The 21811-nt window shown below is 41.2% G+C and overlaps 2 protein-coding genes across 4 annotated transcripts in view; one reads left to right on the top strand and one right to left on the bottom strand.

Moving 5' to 3' along the window:
• The window catches only part of GTPBP10 (GTP binding protein 10), a 38208-nt gene extending 34977 nt beyond the window's left edge, over positions 1–3231 (bottom strand). For all 3 annotated transcript variants that reach the window (XM_045288994.1, XM_045288995.1, XM_004718094.3), the window contains exons 1-2: positions 3152–3231; positions 77–270 (exon numbers count right to left, since the gene is read on the bottom strand). In XM_045288994.1, coding sequence (XP_045144929.1) covers positions 77–270; positions 3152–3184 — 227 coding nt within the window. In that variant the 5' untranslated portion in view covers positions 3185–3231. The remainder of the gene's footprint in view (positions 1–76; positions 271–3151) is intronic.
• Positions 3232–18647: 15416 nt separating this feature from the next.
• On the top strand, positions 18648–20055 carry FAM237B (family with sequence similarity 237 member B). The gene is made up of 2 exons (XM_045288650.1): positions 18648–18800; positions 19470–20055. Exons 1-2 carry the CDS (start codon positions 18648–18650, stop codon positions 19884–19886), a joined length of 570 nt encoding a protein of 189 aa, XP_045144585.1. The 3' UTR covers positions 19887–20055.
• Positions 20056–21811: the final 1756 nt, after the last annotated feature.

Raw genomic sequence — 21811 nt, 5'->3', positions numbered from 1 at the left:
TATTCAGTTACACACATAGTTTTGTTTTCTGGGAAGTCCTGATTTTACCAAATCACAGTCATCATTAAGAACTTACCGACTGTTTGCGCCTTCGCCAGCCACAAATCGTTTGTGTGGGTATTTGTCTTTAAGTTGCTTTAAAGTCATCTTTTTTTCTGCTACAACCCAGACGTCACCACCTTTTCCACCTTCTCCACCTAATCGAGGATAACCCATTCCACCACTTCCTCCTTTGGTGAAGAGTCTTAGGTTATCAATGAAGTTTCCATACTAGAGAGAGAGTGTATGTGAGAGAGAGAGAGAGAGAGAACATTTCAGTGTTCTGTTTACCAACTTAAAAGTCCTACTGCTTTTGGTCACTAAAACAGGTTTTCAAAGTATACCATTTCACCATTTTCTTAACTTACCTCCTATCTGATCTCCCTTTTCCCTTTACTTATCTCTAAATGGCCTTTCCTACTTTTCTTTTTGCTCGTTTTACAATTTTCAGTAGTTGTCCCATCAATCCTTAAAGTCTTTGCCTTGGGCCTTCTGTTCCAAATAGTACCTATATGAGGTATTTTCCATAGATAGTCTGTTGGACCGCTCTACCAGGATATAAACATTTTAATGGTTTACAGCAAATGAGAACTGGGTCTGTATTTAATGTATATTTGAACATACTCCCCCATATATGTAACTAGTACACAAGTATTAGTTGAAAAAATAACTTACCTCAAATACAATAAGCGAGAGCTTCAGAAAGTTCATAGGGAAAAATAGTTCCCAGGAAAATAGAAGGAAAAGATGAAAAATTTCCCATGGACTTTATGAAGCTATCTCATATTAACATGACCCAAACTTGACTTGAGGCAAAATCTGCTCAAGGCAAATTCCACAAATGGGAATCTTTCAAATGATACCTCTTCTTTTCTGAAGCCCTGCTAACCCTTAACTTTCCCTTTTCCGTATCACTGTCCTTGTACCTGGACAATCACATCAGCACCTCACTGCTTTGTCAGTCTCTTGTCATTCCTTCCTGAATCCCTTCTCCATCTTGCTGCCCATGTTCTAGAAAATTGATCATATCTCTTCTCCCTTACTAAAAAACTAAGCACTGTTTATTAATTTTTTTCAGTTTATGATCTAGCCAATAGTTAATTTTAACCTACTTAAACTACTGCTTGAATTTTCAATCATTTACCTCCCTGTACTCATCTCTTCTCCTATATCTCTGCACTACTCCGTCTATTGTCACCCCTCCCTGCCCCTCTGGTCATGCTTTCCTTTTGCCTAGACCACCACTGGTTCTTTTCTATCATACACCCTCCTTCACTGTCATACTTTCTGTGATGTTTTTCTTAAGTCCTCTAATTAACATTGACCATTGACTTGGAGAGGCCCTCAGCACTGTGACTAAACTTCCATTATTACAACGTATTCTGCTTGCTTTTGTTTACTAGTGTTGCCCTCTTAAATTGGGAACTTCTTGTAGGTAACAATCTCTCAGGCTATCAGAGTTCCTTAAGAATAATTTTTCATAACATTATGAATAAAAATTCATAATCTCCATGCTGCTGGTTAAATATGGGAACACTAACTGAAAGGTCAATGAGTCAAAACCAGCAGTAGCTCTGACGAAAAAGATGAAGCCGTCTGTTTCCATAAAGATTTACAGCCCTGGAGCCCTATACAGTAAGAATGGACTTGGTGATAGTGGGTCATGTCTTTTAGTCATTTAGGATAATCCCCCCCAAAAATTGTGAATTAGGTGGGGGGAGGGTGGTTACACTTTAGAACCATTTTAAAGTACCAAAACATCTGGTAATTACTCCCCCTTCCCCCATCATATATGCCTTACTGACCATTTTGATTTGGTCTGGTTAAGGTATTTAGCAAGCTCCCTTGGTGCTTCTGATGCACCAAGATAAGAGATTGAAGTGGTGGGAGAGTAAGACAGATTCAAAATGTAGGTCTTTGTTTAATATTCAGTAAGTCACAACTTGGGGGCAAGCCAGGATATTTTCCTGTGCTTAAGGAACTTGTACTTTGATGGAAGCTAGATCAGAAATGCATCAGTAATACCTGCCCGGACTCCCTTTCAAACAGGGGAAGTGCTATAGATAGTGCTAGGGCTACACAAGTAACCCTTAACGATGCAGTTGAAGGATCTGTTACCTCGCATGCCTTAATGCGTCCTGTCATGAGTCTCTTTCCATATAAATACCCATTTTGGAACCTAAGGTGCTCTGGTGGCGTAGTGGCTAGCACTGGCTGAAATCCAAAGGTCAGCAGTTTGAAACCCCCAGCGCTCTGCAGGAGAAAGCTTTCCACTCCCGTAAAGAGTTAGTCTAGGAAACTCACACGGAGCACTCCACTCAGTCCTACAGGGTAGCTATGAGTTGGCATCGACTTGCGGGCAGTGAGTGAATAGCGTCTAAAACATATTCAGACATATTACGAATGATGCCTCTCTGGAAAAGAAAGCTCCCATTTTAAAAGTCCGGCTAACTGTGTTTTACTGCTCTAGAATCATCAGATCAGGATAATCTAACTCTGGTCCTAAATATGATCATAATGTCCGAAATATCAAACCAGAAGGTCTTCCAAAAAATACTACCATTAGGCACTTCTAGAAGACCTTTAAAAATATCTGAACAGCTGTACTTGTTTTTGTAACAGAAATGATTCCAAAACTGATACTACACAAAAACTGATCTAAATTCCCTGCAAAAGGGAATTACACATTCTTTTACTGCATAAATGCCTTCAGAAATATCTTAAAAACAATACACTCAAGGGAAAAACAAACAAAAAGCAGGATTAGAACAGGCTTCAGATAGGATTACCTGAATGAAAAACCACACACCTACATTAACAGTACTCCTATTTGGGCTAAAGGGAAGTTAATCCTACACTAACGTGTGTCTAACTGGAAGGCTTGTCACCCTTAGCTCCCACACCTGTTAAGCACAGCTCCCCAAAAGAACCCATAATCCTGCGCCCAGGCATCTTTCCCATTCCTGACAGGAAAGCTAGACTTCCGGAGGGGCGAAGGAGGGGGTACGGAAGAGCCCAGCGGGAAAGAAACGCCAGAATGAAAGCAAAGTGGGCGCGTCTGCGTCCTCACGTGGGATTAGAGGGTAGCAGGCGAGGGGAAACGTGCACAGACCTTTCGGAACAACAAGCAACTGCTGCGAACCATAGCAACGGCAGCGCAGGATTCCCTCTGGCGGAAGTGGAAGGCGTCGAATGACGGCGAGTCGTTTGTACGTCACAGCCAGCCGCCCACTTGGTCATTTCACCGCGCCGCCCAGTAGGGCTCGGCGCATGCGCCGTGTGGCGGTGCAGAGCGCGACCGTGTGCGTCCGGAATGGGTCTTTCTAATTGAGTGGCCGAGTCAATGCCGACTCCTAATGACCTTTTCGGACAGAGTGGAATTTAGAGCTTCTGAGACTAAATCTTTACGGCAGCAAACAGCGCATCTGTCTCCAGTGGAGCCGATAGTGGGTTCGAACCACCGATCTTGCACTTGGCGGCGCAACGCTGAACGCACAGCGCCGCCAGACCTCCTGTGGCTGGAGAAACTAAGATACCTTCGAGGCATTTATATGATAATGCAAGGTATCTGAGTTAACTCTCGGGGGTGGGGATGGGAACAAACTTCAGACAATAAAGCCAAACGCTTAAAAGACACGAAAGTTCGTCTGGAAAAGAAGACCCTGGAAAGCTGTTAGTTCATTAATGAGTGGTTGCCAACAAGAACTCAGGAGACAACGAATCAAAACGTCACAAAAGTATTATTGAAAATGTCAGGATCGGAGACTGTGCATGGGGGAGCAAAACTGCCAGACAGGCTTTATCCAAATCTCGTTTAAAGCGTGTCTTTGTGAAAATGAGAAAGTACCTTTCCTCAAACTGGGCTGAATGAGAGCCTCACCCATGCTTTTACACACTAAGAAATGTACACACCAGGGTGCCCTGCACAACACTGTCAGCTTCTGATTCTTAGCCATCAAGACTTCGTTTTAGGAACCTCTTTTTTACATCTCAATGTGACAGTCTTTCTGCTTCTCATTTATGACAGTGATTATTTGGAAATGAACATGGTGAAAACCATCCCTCTCAGTTCTTTTTGTAATCATGGACCTCTTTTTCATTTCCACCGATCAATAAAGCTCAAATTATTTTGCTGTAATGGTTAGATTATTTTAATGATGACTATTAATCCAAGCACAGATGTTTATCTCCATCAAGGTATATCCCTCATTAATCGGGACACGTTTTAGTTTGTCTAGTAGGTGATCCTAGAATGTCAGATAGGATTGTGCCCAATATATTTAATCCATGTTTATTCCTTATTGCTGGTTAGTGGACTCAGGTCCAAAATGTTCCTTCCCCCGCCAACATACAGATGGGAAATGATTACAGGAAGAAAAATCAATGAGAACTTGATATCCAAGTGTCTCCGAGGGCTGAGGATCATTGTGTACTATAAACAAAGCAGAAAGCATCATATTTTCCTTGAACAAAATATGCTCAGGATCTAAAGTATTTATTACAGCTCTGCTTACCAGATAGTAAAGAAAACACTGTGAAGCTGGAAAATATGCAGCTAACATGAGCATGGAGTTAGATGATCGAAGGCGTTATACAGAGCTGGTCCTGAAGTCATTACTGAAGGAGAATGTTACTCCTATCATTCAGAGTAGAGGATGTCTCCACTATGGTTGTCCAGAAGATTGAAAGGGAAGAAAAGCATTCGGTGCTACTGAGGAATCTCACGCAGTAGGCATGATGACCCCATATGATCCATCGGCATAACACACAATTAGATTTTTTAAAATTAAAAATATATACTAGTGTTCTAGTCAACATTTCTTAAAAAGAAACATTTTATTGTGCAATAGTCTTAGATTTCCTAGAAGTTGGAAAGATAAGTACCCAAAAGGTCCTGTAACCCCTTAACCCTGCTTGCCCTAATATTAACATCTTCCATACATCAAAACTAAGAGATTAATACTGGCACAATACAAGTAACTAAACTGCAGACTTTATTTGGACTTCACTAGTTTTTCAGTTATGACAGGATCCAATTCCTGGCCACCACATTGCATTTTAGGGTAGCAACCATATTTTATGTAAATTACATGCATAGTACACAATATTTGCTAACCCTGTGTTATTTTGCTAACCCACGTGTTATTTTCATAAGCATGCTGTATCAATTTTTAACATGTTGCTCATTTTTTCCAACAGATTCAGTGTTACAAAGATAAAAATTAATTATTAACTTTAGTAGTTGGTGTATGCATTTGGATAATAGTTATATTGACTGGATCTCCTTGTATATGTATAGACAGACAGAACTGTACTTAAAGAGCTTGAAATGTCCTTTTTGATGATGAATGGGATACCATTCCTCCTGAATTTGTCATGCCGACATTGTAAACGTTAAGACGATTTGATTCAAAGTGGCCAATATCAGTCTGTTTCAGTTCACTAACATCTACGATATTGATCTGTATGCAGTCCATTTCATTTTCTGCAATTTCCAAAGTTTCCTAGATTCATACTTGTTACATCCCAAGTCCTGATTATTAGTGGATGTTTCTACTCGTTTGAGTTGTACCCCATCAGCAAATGAAGGTCCCCAAAGCTGCACTTCATCAACGTCATTAGTGCCAACTGTATCTCGAGAAGCAACTCTTCCTCAGTCATATTTTGAGTGCCTCCAACTTGAGGGGTTCTCATCTTCGGGCACCCTCGCTGACAGTGCTCTGCTGCTACTCATGAGGTTTGCAGTGGCTAATTCCTCAGTAGAACCGACCCCTGGGATTCCCAAAGCTGCAAATCTTTGCAAGGGTAGATGACCTTAACTTGCTTCCTCAGAGAAGCTGGTGGATTCGAACAACCAAACTTGTAATTATCAGACTAACACTCAACACACACACAAAAAATAGTAAACCCATTGCCTTCCAGTCAATTAAAACTTGTGGTCACCCCCATTTGTTACAGAGTAGAACTGCCCCCATGGTTTTTTTGGCTCTGGTCTTTATGGAAGCAGATTGCCAGGTCTACCTTCCATGGTACCACTAGGTGGGTTCAAACCTCAATGTTTAGTCCAACCCACTGCCATCCAGTCAATTCTGACTCCTACCAACCCTCTAAGGGAGCCCTGGCGGCACATTGATTACGTGTTAGGCTGCTAACTGCAAGGTCAGCAGTGCGAAACCACCAGCCGTTCTGTATAAGGCTTTCTACTCCCATAAAGAATGATGGTATCTGAAACTCACAGGGGAAGTTCTGCCTGTCCTATATGGTCATTATGAGTGGCCATCTACTCATTGGCCATGAGTTTGTTTTGTTTAGCAACCCCACAGGACAGAATAGAACTGCCCTTGTTTCTGAGGTTGTAAAGCTTTACAGCAACAGAAAGTCTCATCTTTCTGCCCTTGTGGATTTGAACTGCTTACGTTTTAGTTAGCAGCCAGGGCATAATCCATTATGCAATCAGGGCACCTTTTTTAGGTTAGTAGTCCAGTAATTATGTAAACTAAAAAAACCAAAATCACTTTTTATCAAGTTGAATCCACCTCAAGGCAACCTAATAAAATAGATTACAACTGCTCCACAGAGTTTTTGAGGATGAAAATCTTTTGGGGAGCAAGCAACTTCATTTTATTCCCACAGTGTGGGCCATGAGAATCCTCAGTAATCTTGTAAGGGAGTTGTAATGACTAATTCATGAATATACATAGCTTTTATCTTCTTGGACAGCTCATTTAGTGAAATTTTGTTTCTGCATTTTGATTCCTTTGTTTTTACTTGGTTTTTAAAAAAAATCAGACATAAGTCTAAACAAAATAAAGTATAAGAAACAAGGAAATCTAAATGGAGGTTTATGGTAAAGAGCTGCAGAAGAAAGAAAGGGTTTAAAGGAGAGAGGAAAGTCATCTAGGGAGGCAGAGAAGTTTGCAGGGAAGCTGCGTTAGACAGGGTTCTCTAGAGAAGCAAAACCAGGACACTTATGATTATATATATGGATAGATATATACAGCATGAAGGAATAAAACAGCTAATTAGTCCACGCAGCAGTAGAGAGGGCTCAGTTCAACTCACTTCAGTGGAACCATTAATATACTTGAAGTCCTTCAACTCAGGAGGGCTGCTGGGCCCAAGGTCAAGGAAGCAGACTGCTGAGTCTTCCCTAAGGTAATGCAGGCAGTCCAGCCACAGGCAGGAAACAGCCAGGCAGGTCGCCAACAGTGGGCAGCTCAGTTGCTTAGTGAAGTAGGCCCAGATGGGACATTGAACTCAAGCAAATGCAAGACAGCAGAATCCAACAGCTTCAAACCCAAGCAATGTATACACCAGCAGTGTGACGAAGCAGGTCTCAAAGGAACCTTAAACTCTAGCAAAAAGATCCATGGATTGGCTGCCCCACAAGTAGTATAGCTCACAAGTTGAGGCAAAGAACTAGCTAAAGCAGCTGAACGCTGCTCCGATCACCAGAGAGCAAGAGAGATCGGGGAGGGGCTTGCCAAACCATTTATCTCTTTGCCCTCCAATCAAATTACGACCTTATTAATCCCACATGTTCCTATTGGCCAGATTGGCACAATAAACCTACCTATCACAGAGGCTACAAACTAGAAATGGGAAAGGGTTGGATTTTCTATGCGTAATTGTATTGTTAGAGTGGTGGAATTAGAATATTTTAAAGAAGTGCTATCTATTAAAAGAGCACTTTCCCCTCTCCTTTTGGAGTTTCAAGTCAGAAAGAATATCTAAAATACTTCTAATTGTATTTTATTCATTGTTATGGATTTTCCCTTTACATTTCATTAATATTGTTAAGAATATACACAGCAAATATACACCAATTCAATATAATTCATACATATACAATTTAGTGACATTGTCATTTTCTGAGTTGTTCTTCCCTCATTAACATGAACTCAGTGCCCCCTAAGTTTCCATTTTAGCCTTTCAATTTTCTTTTGTCACTTTGGTCCCTTATTGACAGCGCTTATAAGAATATAATGCTAAAGCAGTCCTTTTACCACGTCCTTTCCTTTTTTCTAGCTAAACCACACTATTGCTCTATTTTAAATAGAGTCCAGGAAATATTTGGGGTTTAAGATTTAAATATTGTCTCCAGGCAATATTCATTGAGAGTCCATCCACCCTCTATGGCTCCAGAAAGTTCATGAAAAATTTAAATTCGATTCTACATTTCTTCATTTAAAAAATCAGATTCTTCTATGAAATCTTTAATCAAAATGTTCAATAATGGTAGCCAGTTACCATTCAATTCTAGTCTCATGGCAAAGAAGGCCATTGTTCATGTAACTAATCAGCTGTTCACTGTTAGAGGTTGAATCGTGTTCCCAGAAAGATATATTGAAATCCTATCCATGGTACCTGTGAATATGACCTTGTTCATAAAGGATTGGACTGTAGGAATCTTATCAGTTACCAAGAGCCCTAATTCAATCTGAGTGATAACCTTACAACATAAAATTACTTGATTCCTGATTCCTTCTTGGGAGAAAAGACAATTAATAGAGAGCAAACCAAAAATATTCCAGATGTTGGAAATAAAAGGCAAGGACTTAAAAACAGCTGCCATTAATGAGCTCAAAGACCCGAGAGAAAACATCTGCAGTGAGAGTTATGAAATATAGTAAATCTAGTGAGATATAGGAAGATCATATTTAGGTGCATTATCAAATTTCAGAAAACTAAAAATATCTTAAAAGCTTTCAGGGGGGAAATAGCACATTACATACACAGCAACTGTTCCTTGGTTCATGACTTTCATCAGAAAAATAACAAAGCTCAGAAGAGAATAGAACAGCACCTTTAAAAAAAAATCATTTTATTGGGGGGCGCTTGTACAACTCTTATCACAATTCATCCATCCATCCATCCATCCATCCATCCATCATGTCAGGCACATTTGTACATTTGTTGCCATCATCATTCTCAAAACATTTGCTTTCTACTTGAGCCCTTAATATCAGCTCCTCATTTTCCCCTCCCTTCCTGCTCCCCCCTCCCTCATGAGAGACATTGACTCACCCAATGAGTTCCCTTCCTACAGCGTGGGCAAAGTTGAGGGTCTTTTAAATCAGAATTAGATGGCCCTGGCCCATGCTCTGACTCAGGCCGCAGTTTGATTTTCATGGCCAGGTTGATCAGCCTGTGCTATCTGCACTCTCTTTGAAGATGACCTATCTTCCTAAGGCTCAAGCATTTTGTTTTAGGCCTGGTGTAATTTTCCAGGGCAGCTGCCATGAGGTTGGCCTTGTACTCATCTCTCTACATTTCTGCATGTTCTAAAATAATCTAACAGCGTGCCCTCTTCCCTATAGGGAACACTGTGAATCCCTTTTGGGTGCTGCTCATCAGGCTCCCTGTCTATAACTCTCACGGGATGAACCACTCTAAATTCGAAATCTGCTTCCTGAGCTATGCTCTTCTCTACCTGTGAAAGAAAAAGTGCCTTCCTACACCCTGCCTCTTTGTTTTTTGCTTCCTGAACCTCACCTTCTTTCTACGTTAAATCTCTCCACTTGCTTTTCTTTGGATCTAATCTCATCTCTCCCTCCAGCACTGACTTGCTTGATGTATTGTGATTCCCTATGCTATACTCTGGTGGTGGCACAGATGCTTCTAGTCTGATATCTCCTTCTGATTCAGACTTTGTTTTCTCAGCTCTGTTTAACATCTTCTCACCTGCCTGATACTCATTCTGCCTGCTTCTCACCTGATTTAAGTCTGCGTAGTTTAGATGCTTCTCACTACTTTGCTGGTCTTGTTTCTTTGCTTCCTCTACCTTTGAAAGCAAGGGAGCTTCCTGGGATTGCTTAATAGCCTCGTTTTGGATCTTGGAATTCCCTTCCTCTAGTGCTTTAAACCTTCGGAGGCTGCAGTCCCCAGAGAGCATATAGGCTTTGGGTGTGAGGTTTCGATTTGTCGGAGGCCTTGCTTGACAAATCAATCCCTGCTTTTTCAGCTTTTCCTAAAGTTTAATAGCCTAATTCATACTCATTCATAGACACTTTAGCTTGCTTTTCTAGATCTGGATAGCTCACACAAGATTTCTCACTGGACTGATAATCCTCATTCGCTTCCTCCTGCAAAAGTACTAAGGCCATCTTAACTTGAACCCACAGAGACGATGTCTCCATGGGGAAACTCTCCCCATCTCTGTGTGCTTTTCTTAAGTTAATGGCTATCTTATCCCAGATCTCCATATCAAAGGTTCCTGACTCTGGAAAAGAAGGATTAAATTTCTTTACCAATTGAAGAAACTCTTTCATTCTCTTATTTGTCACCACTACATTTTGTTTCTTCAAGAGGTGGCAAAGCGTGATACCATACTCTATCCTTGCTCTTTGCCTGACCCATATCTCACTCGGACTGAACACACTCAAAAATATAAACTCAAAAAAGTTTTCCTGATTCACCCTTTCTGTCTGATGAGGCTGTACAATTGTTACACAGGATATAACTCAAAAGAGTTCTTTTCCTACAAGGCCACACGTGATGGGCTCCATCTGTGGGGAGAGAAGGGGTCCCCAACAAATCATCACAGATCCGGTAGGTGCAATTGTACAGCGATAATAAGTAAAGATTATAGTAAAGTCATAGAGAGCATGAGAGGTCGAGAGAGATTGGAATAATGGAGTCAGACACAATTCATGGTAGCATGCTCACCTCAGCTCCTCTTGGTGGTCCTCATGTGGAGAGCCCGGCCACGAGAGCAGAAGGGAGCCCAAACTTTATTGCTAACCAAGGGTTACAAAGATAAAAATTCTCCTTCGGGAGGCATGGTTACAGGTAACCACATGCCACAGGAAGGGGGAGTACAATAGGCATAAATATCGTAGGAAGGGGATGTATGATAGGCATAAGTGTGATAGGAAGGGGATGAGCTAGGGGTGTGCCCATAGGAATGGGAAGGTCTAAGGGTATACATCTGACAAGATGGGCGGACCCTAGATTCATGATGGCAGCCTAACCTTGGTCATCCTTGGGTGGGTTTGACCTTTCTGGTGTCTCCTACAAGAAAACAGACAACTACTATCCTTACCAGAAGGGAGTGCGCCCTACTTGTTGTGGGATAAACAGTGGTGTCTGCTTGGTCTAGCTGGCTGATAGCTCTTAGGCAGAAGGACCCCTGATCTACTCCTGATGATCTCCAAGTGTATAGTCATTGGCAAGCAGCTAAGTTTGGCATCTATTTGGGGGAGACAACTTGGGAGAAATCCTTCTGTTTCCCACAGTTCTCTCTCTGACTATTACCCTCTTCCCTAGTTTGTCTCTGCAAGTCCATTTTTGGTCAGAAAAGCCTCACTCAGTGAGCTTAATCTGGTCCTGTTGTTCACCTGCTTTGTGAGCTCTGCTTATATTTGATCTGGCTGTCAGGAAACACACACATAGACTTTCCTCCATTTCAGGACGAGGAGGAGGAGGAACTGGCACCCCCAGAAGGATAGCCAAGAGAGCTCCCTTGTTGTTTTCAGAAACCCAGTGGCCCTGTGGTGGTTGGGGGAGCACTGTCCAGGTGGTGGAATGCTGTGGGTGTAGGCTTTACTCAAGATGCCTGCTTCCTAGCAAACAGCGGCCATTACCAGCAGTCCTCAGTGGGAGCTGACAGACCCAAATTGACCTGCCTTGTACCTCCCCTGCAGGGAACTCAGACAAGCAGGTGAGGGTGGTTACACAACTCAAAGAATGCAGTCAGTAGCACAGAGCCAGACGGGTAGAAATTGTTGAATTTGTGTATGTTCTGCTGTGGGTATTCTCAGTGATGATAAAATAAATAATTTATATGTTTTAAGGGAAAAAAGGAGAAATGCTAAAGGGATCCCTTAGGCTAAAGAGAATTACAATCTTGTGACAATCCAGTGTTCAGTGGAGGTAAAAATAAAAAACATTGGAACTTTCAGGATTATATCATGGGGTTTATAATATATGTAGAGGTAATGAATTTGACAAGTATAGTAAAAAGAATGGGAGGTGACTAAGCTACCTTGCGTGATTTAAAATTTAAATTATATAATGTGATTTATTATTAATTCTAATAGTTTTTAAATATATATATATATATATATACTTTTAAAGTCAACAGTCCAAAAGTTCAAAACCATCAGCCCTTCCATTGGAGAAAGATGGGGCTTTCTATTGCTATAATGAATTAGTCTTTGAAACCCAAAGAGGCACTTCTACTTCATCCTACAGATCTCTATGATTTGGAATTGACTAGATGGCAGTGAATTTGACATGTATACACACATATACATATATCATAGCTCTCCATAATGTGTCTGTGTGTAATGTCCATATACAGACATATGTGTTTATACATACGAGCATGATATGTCTGGATACATATGTGTGTTTGTGAATCAATCATGTCTATACACAAATATATATACAGGTTATATTCTTTCCATTTTTCTCCTGAACTTTCTATTTTTTGCCCTTTCCTTGGGACAATGTTTTGTTCATCTTGTCTCTTATGTTCCTGAACAAAGAATTCCCCTTTCCCTTTAATTAGTCATCAGTCAACGAGTGCTTATTTTCTCTATGGGGTACTCATTTGTTTCAACTTCATTTCCTGCTCTTTTCTGCCCCAAGCTCTTTGAATCACACTTTGACAAATATATTGTTATTTGGGTTTACTAGAGGCAGTTGCAATGGTAGATGTCTTAAATTAATGACTTTCATTAAAATGAGTCAGAAAGTCAATGAACTGAAAAATTATTCATTTTGTAGAGATTCAGCATTAGTCAGTCAACATATCCCTGCTGTGTGCCGAGTGCTCTTCTGAATTCTGTGGAGAGTGCTGATGCTAGCTCTTCCTGGAGGAACATGCCGTATCGAGGAGATGAACACAGTACACGGTGTGACGGGATTGCAACTAAGGAACCGGAAGGGATGTGGCCTGGGGTCAAATGGATAGTCTAGTGACTTCAGCCAGTAAATCTCAGGGAACACTAGGGTTACGAAAGACCACAGGGTTGTGGCTGTTGGGGAAAGTGAAAATTTTCCTATGTACATTAAATGAAATTTTAGAAATTGTTAACTGCCCTTTCTAATATATGCCAGGCATTAAAAAAAAGACAAAGTAAAGATAATATTTTTACAAACTACTAGAGAATATTACATGTTCATACAGGGAAAAGACCAAAAAATGATAATAAGCAAACAGAGGCTAAATAATGTAGTGAAAATGAATCCTTAATGAAAAAGCAAATCTGAATTTAGTGAAGAGTTTGAAGTGGATTGAGAACCTAAAGTTACAGAGAGAAAGGGAAAGACACTATTATATAACTGGAAAAAAGAAAGCTGGGCACACCAGCAATATAGTGGTAGCAGAATGGTCATGATAGGTTAATAATGAATATGTTACTGCTAGTGAAGATACTCTTATAAAAATAATGTGAGTCTTAGAAAGATACCTGCCTAATTAGAGTGTTGGGCTTGTTTTGGATATAATATGTTAGATAGTACTGTGAATTTAGTTGGTGTTGATGAAGAATGCGGCCTATATCATGGGCTGCGAGGAAAACATCTACGTCTGTGTTGGAAGAAGTAAAGCTAGAAAGCTCCTTAGACATGAGGATGACAAGACTTTATGTCATGCACTTTGGACCAGTCCCTGGAGAAGGGCATCATGCTTGATAAAGTAGAGGGTCAGCAAAAAAGAGGAAGCCCCTCAACAAGATGGATTGATGCAGTGGCTGTAGCAGTGGGCTCAGACACACGGGGAGTTGTGAGGAGGGTGCAGGACCAGGCTGGTTTGGGTTCCATTGTACATAGGTCTCCGTGAGTCAACTCAACAACACCAACCAACAAATAGTCAACAAGTAAATCTAAACTTAGACGTAAATGTATTATGGCTATCTTAAAACAAGTTATATATTTCCTTTTTAAATTTTGCATTTTAATTTCAATTACAATTCATTTAACAATTTTAATAATCGTTTAAATTTGTTGTTTAAGGTTATTTTACAAATCAGTATATTATTTAAATTTCCAAACATATGGACATTTCTGTTCTTATTTTTATTATTAAACTTCTTGTCTTGGAATCTGATACTATACTTTGAATGCTAACTTTTTTTGAATGATAAATTTAAAACACTGTTGAGACTTGTACATTTTAAGAGATTGTTTTATGTTCTATTGAGTGGAACATTCAGGAACCTATATCAAGTGTTACTTGTGTTGTTCAGTTGTATTTAGTGGTAATTTGTCTTTCTGCCTTAGATCTGTAGTCCTGTCATTTGTTTCCTCGCGTCCAATAACTGGGCTATATTTCTGTCACACGATTGCACTTTGACCTAGAGGTTTATTGAAATCCCTTTATTATTGTAAGTTTGTCAACTTTTCCATCAATATTTGCCTTATATATTAGTAGGTGTATCCAAACTTGCAATCATTATATTTTCTTGCTGAACATCATTTACAATTCATATGATCACTGGGTCAAAGGAGCCCTGTTGGTGTCGTGTGTTATGCCTTAGGCTGCTCATGGAAGATCAGCAATTCGAAACCACCAGCCTCTCCTCAGGAGAAAGGCAAGGTTTCCTATTCCCATAAAGATTTATAGTCTTGGAAATTCAAAGAGACATTCTGCCCTGTCCTAGAAAGAAGTTATGAGTTGGAATCAACTCAATGGTAGGGAGATTTTGAGTTTACTGGGTCAAAAGTTGTGTTCTCTATTTCTGTTTCTTACAAGGTACCTGAAAATGTTTACAATGCATTCCGTGGTGCCACTAGAGTGGGTGTTGCTCAGTGTGGTAACTCCTGGGGTCACCCTGCCTCCTCCCATGCCAGGTCATAGAGAATCTTTAATAATACTTTTCATAAATTGTAATCATAGGTTAATATGTGATAAATATCATTGCAGATTGCTTAAATGTAAAATTTCCTAGATTATACAAATATGAATAAAATTGTTTTTTAAATTGACATTGAATTACATGATCAGTTAGAAAATTACGAGTAATCGAACAGAAGGTTTTTAAAATTTTCTCTTCTTTTAATTAGTGCTTCATTCTTTTAAAGGTTCATAGATACTAATTACCACAGTATTGTAGCTAAAAAACCAGAATTTTTGACAAAATCAGTGACTATGAAAACACCAGCAGTAGTGGAAACAGCAGTGTGCCCTCGTAGTGCATAGCGACAGAGCCATGGGATTTGAAGATTTCACTTTCTTGAGGACCCAGCCATGACTGACACATTATGCTTGTGACTGTTTAGTCAGCAATGGGACCTTCAGGAATTCAGCCACAGTGTCACAGTGGTCAGTCTGTGTCACTGAGTTGAGGGTAGACACTAAGAGCAACATTTCTGATTAAAGAGATTATGCTACATTTCTTCCATGGTAATTACACTAATTTATATGCCTCAAAATATATGAGTGCTCATTTTCTCAAACATCGCTAAACCTGTATATTATATAATGTCTTAGCATTTGTTAAGGCTCAACTTCATTTCCTTGAGTTGCTGGCTTATTCCCTTTACTTATCTTTCTATTATACCGTGATTATGATTAATTTTTAGAAATTCTCTATTGCGGATATTATTCCTTTCTCTGTGTGTGAATATCTTCTTAGCAACAATATGACTTCAGTGCACACTGATATTTGGTAGCTTTGTCTCCTCCTCTTGTCTACAGACACCACGAGGCATATTGGGGATGACATGAATCAGATGGCATCACACAGAGTTGCAGAGGAGCCCTGGTGGCACAGGAGTTGGCTGCTAACTGAGAGGTTGGCAAATTCCAAGCCACCAGCTGCTTTTTCAGAAAAATGATAAGGCAGTGTGCTCTGTAAAGATTTAAAAGCCAAACTCATTACAATGAAGTCCATGCTGACTCAGCCTTGGAAACCAGATGGGGCAGTTCTGCTCTGACCCCTGGGGTCACTATGAGTCAGAAGCAACCTGAGGACAACAGGTTTTCTAGAGAATTAACTTATAGCATGATCTCAATGCCTTGGGGAAAAGGCCTGGAAAGAAATACACCGACAATTTCCTGCCTTTACATTTTTAATTTCATGTTTTATTTTTCTATAAATCATTTGCAGTACTTGTATAGAAATGAAATGTTTAATAATAAAAAGGTACATCTTCCAAAAAGACTTTTACAATTGTAAACTTTTCAAATTGAATTTTACAATTTTAATATGTAAATGGCACTGTTGGGTAAGCTGTAGATTGCTAATTGCAAGGTCCATGGTTCAAAACCCCCAGTTCCTCCTGGCAGGGAGGACAATGAGACGCTGCTCCCATAAAGGTTTACAACCTTGGGAACCCTGTATAGAGTTGCTATGAATTCAAGTGAAGTAGATGGGTTGTTGTTGTTGTTTTAACTCAGTTTACAAAGAACAACTGAAGTGTCAAGTAACTCAAGGATAGAACGGCTTACTTCCTTAAAATGAGGGGAAGGAGAGGCTCTGGCAGTAAGTCAAACTGGACACCTTAGATGGATGAGGGAATTCTTTGGGAGAGTGAGTATGGGTAGGGTTCAAGTGTCATACAGCATGATGGGCTAGATAACGTCTACAGTTCCTACTAACTTTTCAAGTACATGATTAATCATGAATTGGAACATTTGGGTGAGTCTTTCTCCAAAGCTAGACTCACTGCCTACCAATGGATTCTGACTGACAGTGACCTTCTAAGACAGGGAAGCATTGCCCTTCTGGGTTTCTGAGACTATAGCTTTCTTTCTTCTTTTTCAACAGTTTTATAGGCACATAATTCACATATACGATTCAGTGGTTCAATCACATCAAGAGTTGTAAAATCATCATCACAATCAGTTTCATTCTTGTACTCATTGTTATTAGCTCCGCATTTCCCTCAACCACCTCTGCCATATCCCTAAGGAACCATTACTCCAGTTGCTGAGACTGCAACTTTCATGCGAGTAGCAAAGCTCGTCTTTCTCCTGAAGAGTGGCTGATGGTTTCAACTTGCCGACCTTGCGTGTAACCCACTCAGCTACCAGAGCTACCCTTGGAATTATCCTTAAGCGGTGCACATGATTGCGCTCGGCTGCTTAGGAACCTTCAGCGTTTCTAGAGAAAGACCAGGAGGTCTACTACTGAAAAACCCGTCCTCCTTTGACACACACAGGATGTGATGAGTTTGCATGAGCTCCACGGCAGATGCTGGAATACATGGAACACTGGAACAGAGGCATGAGATTTGTATGTGTCCGACCGAGTGGATAAGGCTGTGTTGTTGTGGCTCTAACTCATAGCTCTCCTAGAGGTTGGAAGCGGTCAGAGAGATCTGTCGTTGTTAGGCGCCACAGTGTCAGTTTCAAGCCACGGCAGCCTTATGCACAACAGAATGAAACACTGCCCGGTCCTGCACCATCCTCACAATTGTTCCCGTGCTGGAGCCCATTGTAGCCACAGGGTCATTCCGCCGCGTTGAGGGTTTTCCTCTTTTTTGCTGCCAATCTACTTTACTAAGCATGGAGTCCTCCAGGGACTGATCTTTCCTGACAACATGTCCAAAATATGTAAGAAAATGTCTCGCCATCCTTGATTCTAAGGAGCACTTGGGCGGCACCTCTTCTAAGCTGGGTTGTAATTGCCCCAGAGAGGTTTAGAGGTTTAAACTCGCAGGGAGTCCTAGGTTGCCATTGGGCTGCTAACTGTGAGGTCAGCAGTTTGAACCCACCAAAGCAGAAAGATGAAGCTCTCTGCTTCTGTAAAGAGTTCCAGCCTCGGAAACCCACAGGGGCCTATCTAGTCTGCCCTGTAGGGTCGCTATGAATTGGAATCTACTTGATTCCAGCAAGGGCTACAGGCTGATGAGAGTGTTGTTGTTGATGTTTTGTTTCCTGAATCGGAGGATAGGGCGTGGGATCGGGTTAGAAGAAGGAAAAGAGCTATTGTGCAAACAAATTTTCCGAGCTGTGCATCTTCTCAGGGAGGCTACAGAGGAACAGGACGGGGAGGGGTCTGCAGCGGAGAAGGTGGCCAGGTGAGGGCGTGGCCTCGGCGCCGTCCCCTCTCCGGACTCGCCCCCAGACTCGGCCGCTACAAAAGCCGCGCGGCTCGCGGGACGGTTGGAGTGCGGAGCCTGGCGCGGCCGCAGCGGGTCCCCCAGCGCCGCTCCTCCGCCTCCCAGAGCCTCCAGCCCCGAGCGGCGCGCCCCGAAAGTTCGGCGCCTTTCCGGGCATTTGCGGGCGAGCTCAGAGCGCGGTGAGCGCTCCGGGCGGCGGCCGAGCACTGTTTCCTCCCCGTCGCTGGTTGCCCACGGCGGGTCCCGCAGGGCAGGAGGTCGGCGCTGCGCGGAGACCTCGGGTCCGCGCGGGGCAGGAGCCGCCTGGGTCCCCGGCCGCCGAGCGAACAGAGCGCACGCGGGACAGCGCGCCGGGACGCTCGCCCGACCGCCGGCGACAGGTACCGGGGCCCCGCGGTACCGGGTCCAGGGATGCAGACCTGCAAACGCTGGCCCAGGCCAGGCGCCATCCCGGCGGAACGGGTACGGCCACTGGCCACCCTCTGGGAGTTTGCACACTTTCCCACGATGTGAACCGCCCTGACCATCCTAAATTCACGTTAGTCTCGTTGGGGTTCCCTCCCTTGGTTTCGGGGAGGTGGTGGCCCGAGGCGATGGAGGTCAGCCCTGTCTACTGGACCCGCAGATCCCTACTTCACCCTGGTTGTTCCCTGGCATTGCCCGTGTCCGCCTGTGACGGAGCTCGGTGGCCTGCTGCCCCAGGCTTCCTGGAGCCACCGACTGGCTGGGAACTTGCTCGCAGAAACGTTAGGCATTGTGGAGATTTTGCAGCACGTGCTGTATGGACCCTGCGCTCTCCTGGCTGTGTTTTCGTCCTCCTATGTGTGACTCCTCCAACCAGCTCCCAAGGGAGCCAGGGATCTCCTAGGGTGCCTGACTGACTTTTGCCTGAATGAAAAGGAAAGTGGTAGTCACTTTGAAACTTAAAACAGCTCTTGGCCACTTTGGGGTTAACAGATTTGTAACATTTTAATAAAAATACCACCACTACTACCACCACTCCCTCCGGTGTACACAAAGAATGGGTTGCATTTTGATGGATGGTAGTGCCATAGAACGTACAGAGGCGAATCACTAGGAAGTGTTCCTATCTGTCAAGGGGAGAGGTTGGCACACATGCTCCTGAAGGTTGCTTGCAGCTTCGTGATGAGACGAACCTCTTCATACACACGGCTTGTTGGACTTCAGGGCTTCCTCTGCCTGCGTATCAGAGTGCTGGAATCAGGAGGAATGGACTATCCTTTCCAAGGGAGGTCTGAGAGTGGGCAGTCAGGAGGACAGCCAGTTGGATGGAAAACCACATGCGTTTATGTATTTTTTTTTTAAATTCCCCAAGTAACTGAATTCTTTTCTAAGTATCAGTAAAAAAGTATTTAAGTAATAAATAATCCTCCCCTTTTTTCTTTTCTCTATAGAATATGGGTTCTGCCGCTGGAAGATGGCACTACTTCCTAGTGAGCTGCATGTTGCTGATCAAGGTGGTTAATGCCGATTTTGAGTTTCAAAAGGGAGTGCTTGCTAGTGTCAGCCCTGGGATCAAAGGAGATATTGATCTCCAATGTTGGAACGCTTGCTCTTTGACATTGATAGAGCTCAAGGAACTCAAGATCGAGTACAACGTGGATACTTTCTGGAATTTCATGTTGTTCTTGCAAAAATCCCAGCGGCCCAGGCATTACAATGTCTTCTTAAACATAGCTCAGGATTTCTGGGACATGTACGTAGACTGCTTGCTTTCCAGATCTCATGGAATGGGCAGGAGACAGGTGATGTCTCCCAAATACAATGTCCCACAGAAGATAACAGGAGGTAATTTAAATATGTTCTTATAAGAATAGACGTTTAGTCTTCCTAAACAGTCAGTCTTCAATATTTTTAATGTGTTTTCAAATTTAACAAGCTAGTAAATATGCCACAGTTTTTTTTCTTAATACAATCATATGTGCAGGAAATATTTTGATGAATGGTAATATTATAATAATTAATAATAAGGACATGATATATTTTGGTAGATTTTTATAGTTGTTTCTTATTTTTAAAGTGTTTCTTAAGAAAGTTTTTAATACAAGGATCTACATGTGATCTTCCCCCTGGGGGAAGGACAACAGAAAAGTGGGTGAAGGGAGAAGTCGGACAGGGCAAGATATGTCAAAATAATAATTTATAAGTTATCAAGGGTTCATGAGGGAAGGGGAAGCAGGGAGAGGGGGTCGGAATGAGGACCTGTTGCCAGGGGCTTAAGTGGAGAGCAACTGTTTTGAGAATGATGAGGCCAATTAATGTACAAATGTGCTTTACACAATTGATGTATGTATGGATTGTGATAAGAGTTGTATGAGCCCCTAATAAAACTATTAAAAAAAAGAAAGCTTTTAACACTGTAATTATTCATATTATAGTGTATGAATGTATAAAATTATTCATATATTTATTGAAGACTTTTTAAATATTGGAAATGAATTTAGAGTTGAAAATAATTTTCTCAATAGGATTGTAAAAATGGGACAGCAACGCTTACGAGTTATCTTATTTGCCTAAGTCTTGATTTCTCCTCTCTAACCTTACAGGATTGGACTTTACTAAACATGAGTTTTATATTTAAAAGAGAGACTATGGAAAATATTTCAAGCAAGATGATGTCAGTCTGAAAGCTTAATTCTCACTGTTAGTAATTATGTGATCAAATGTTTCCTATAATACTTGCCAAAGTTGTTATTTCTAATTATTTAACATTAATGTTGTTTAATAGTTTGTTTTAAGGGTTGTGTTTTTGTTAATATGTCATTGTTTTATATACTGAATGATCATTTCATCCTTTCAAGTAATTTGTTAAATTTAATAGTTATTTTTTATTTAGAAGTCATCTTTCTAAAGCATGTTTTAAAGAAAATACTACTTATAATGTAAATGCAATATATTTTTAATACAATGATCAATAGACTGAACTTGTAAACAATTTTATAAGGTATCTTATACATTAATATTGACTTTAATACCCTGCCAAAAATATGTCACTGTTGTCCTAAAAAATAATATTTAGTCTTGGTAAAGTGTATTGGGTGGTTTCTGAAATGTCCATTTATTCACCATGCAGTTAAATATTAAAGTATTTTTTCATTCAGTGCAGAACAAAATATTTTTATGCTTTTACTTTGATTTTCATTATGTTAGGGAAAAAAGAACAATAAACAAAAGGGCAGTAAGAAACTTCATTTTACTCAAATATACTCTCATAATTTAAAAACATATTATAGCTTTATTAACATTTCTTACACAATCCAATATACCCATTCACATTCAATTCTGTTGTTCATAGAGTAGGGTTATACAGTTCATAGAGTAGGGTTATACAGTCATAATTGCTATCAGCTCCCAATCCTCTCCTTCCTCCCCACTCCCTTCCTGTACCCTCAGGGAACCAATCCTGCTGTAACCATTTCTGAAGGGCTATCTATCTCAACTTTCATGAATTGCATGATCTTAAATATGCAAACAAACATATGCAAATCTAACGTGAATAATTAGGTAAAACAAGTAAAAACCATAATAGTACGGGGAGAAAATATCTTGGAACTAGAGGATAGTTCTGTGGTTCACCAGTGCCATACCACACCCTCAACTTATTATGCATTCTGTGTGGCCCTTCTGAGAGGGACTGCCCAATTATCTTTCAGATGGGTTTTGGGCCTCCACTACATCCACACCCCTTCACATCAATTTGGTTTTGTGTTTTTGGACTTCTGATACCTCGCCCCTT

This window comes from Echinops telfairi, unplaced genomic scaffold, assembly GCF_000313985.2.
Source record: "Echinops telfairi isolate 266 unplaced genomic scaffold, ASM31398v2 ScPeMD7_23;HRSCAF=83, whole genome shotgun sequence".
In the NCBI taxonomy this organism is placed as follows: Eukaryota; Metazoa; Chordata; class Mammalia; order Afrosoricida; family Tenrecidae; genus Echinops; species Echinops telfairi.
Note: the sequence above shows the minus strand (reverse complement) of the source record. Positions and strands in the feature narration are given on the sequence as shown.

Excerpts from the sequence above, each read along its gene's own strand:
- FAM237B (XM_045288650.1), top strand. The coding sequence starts at position 18,648 with ATGGAGGTCAGCCCTGTCTACTGGACCCGCAGATCCCTACTTCACCCT. Across the intron at positions 18,801-19,469 it reads GGGAACTTGCTCGCAGAAAC|AATATGGGTTCTGCCGCTGG; the intron begins GTTAGGCATTGT and ends TTTTCTCTATAG.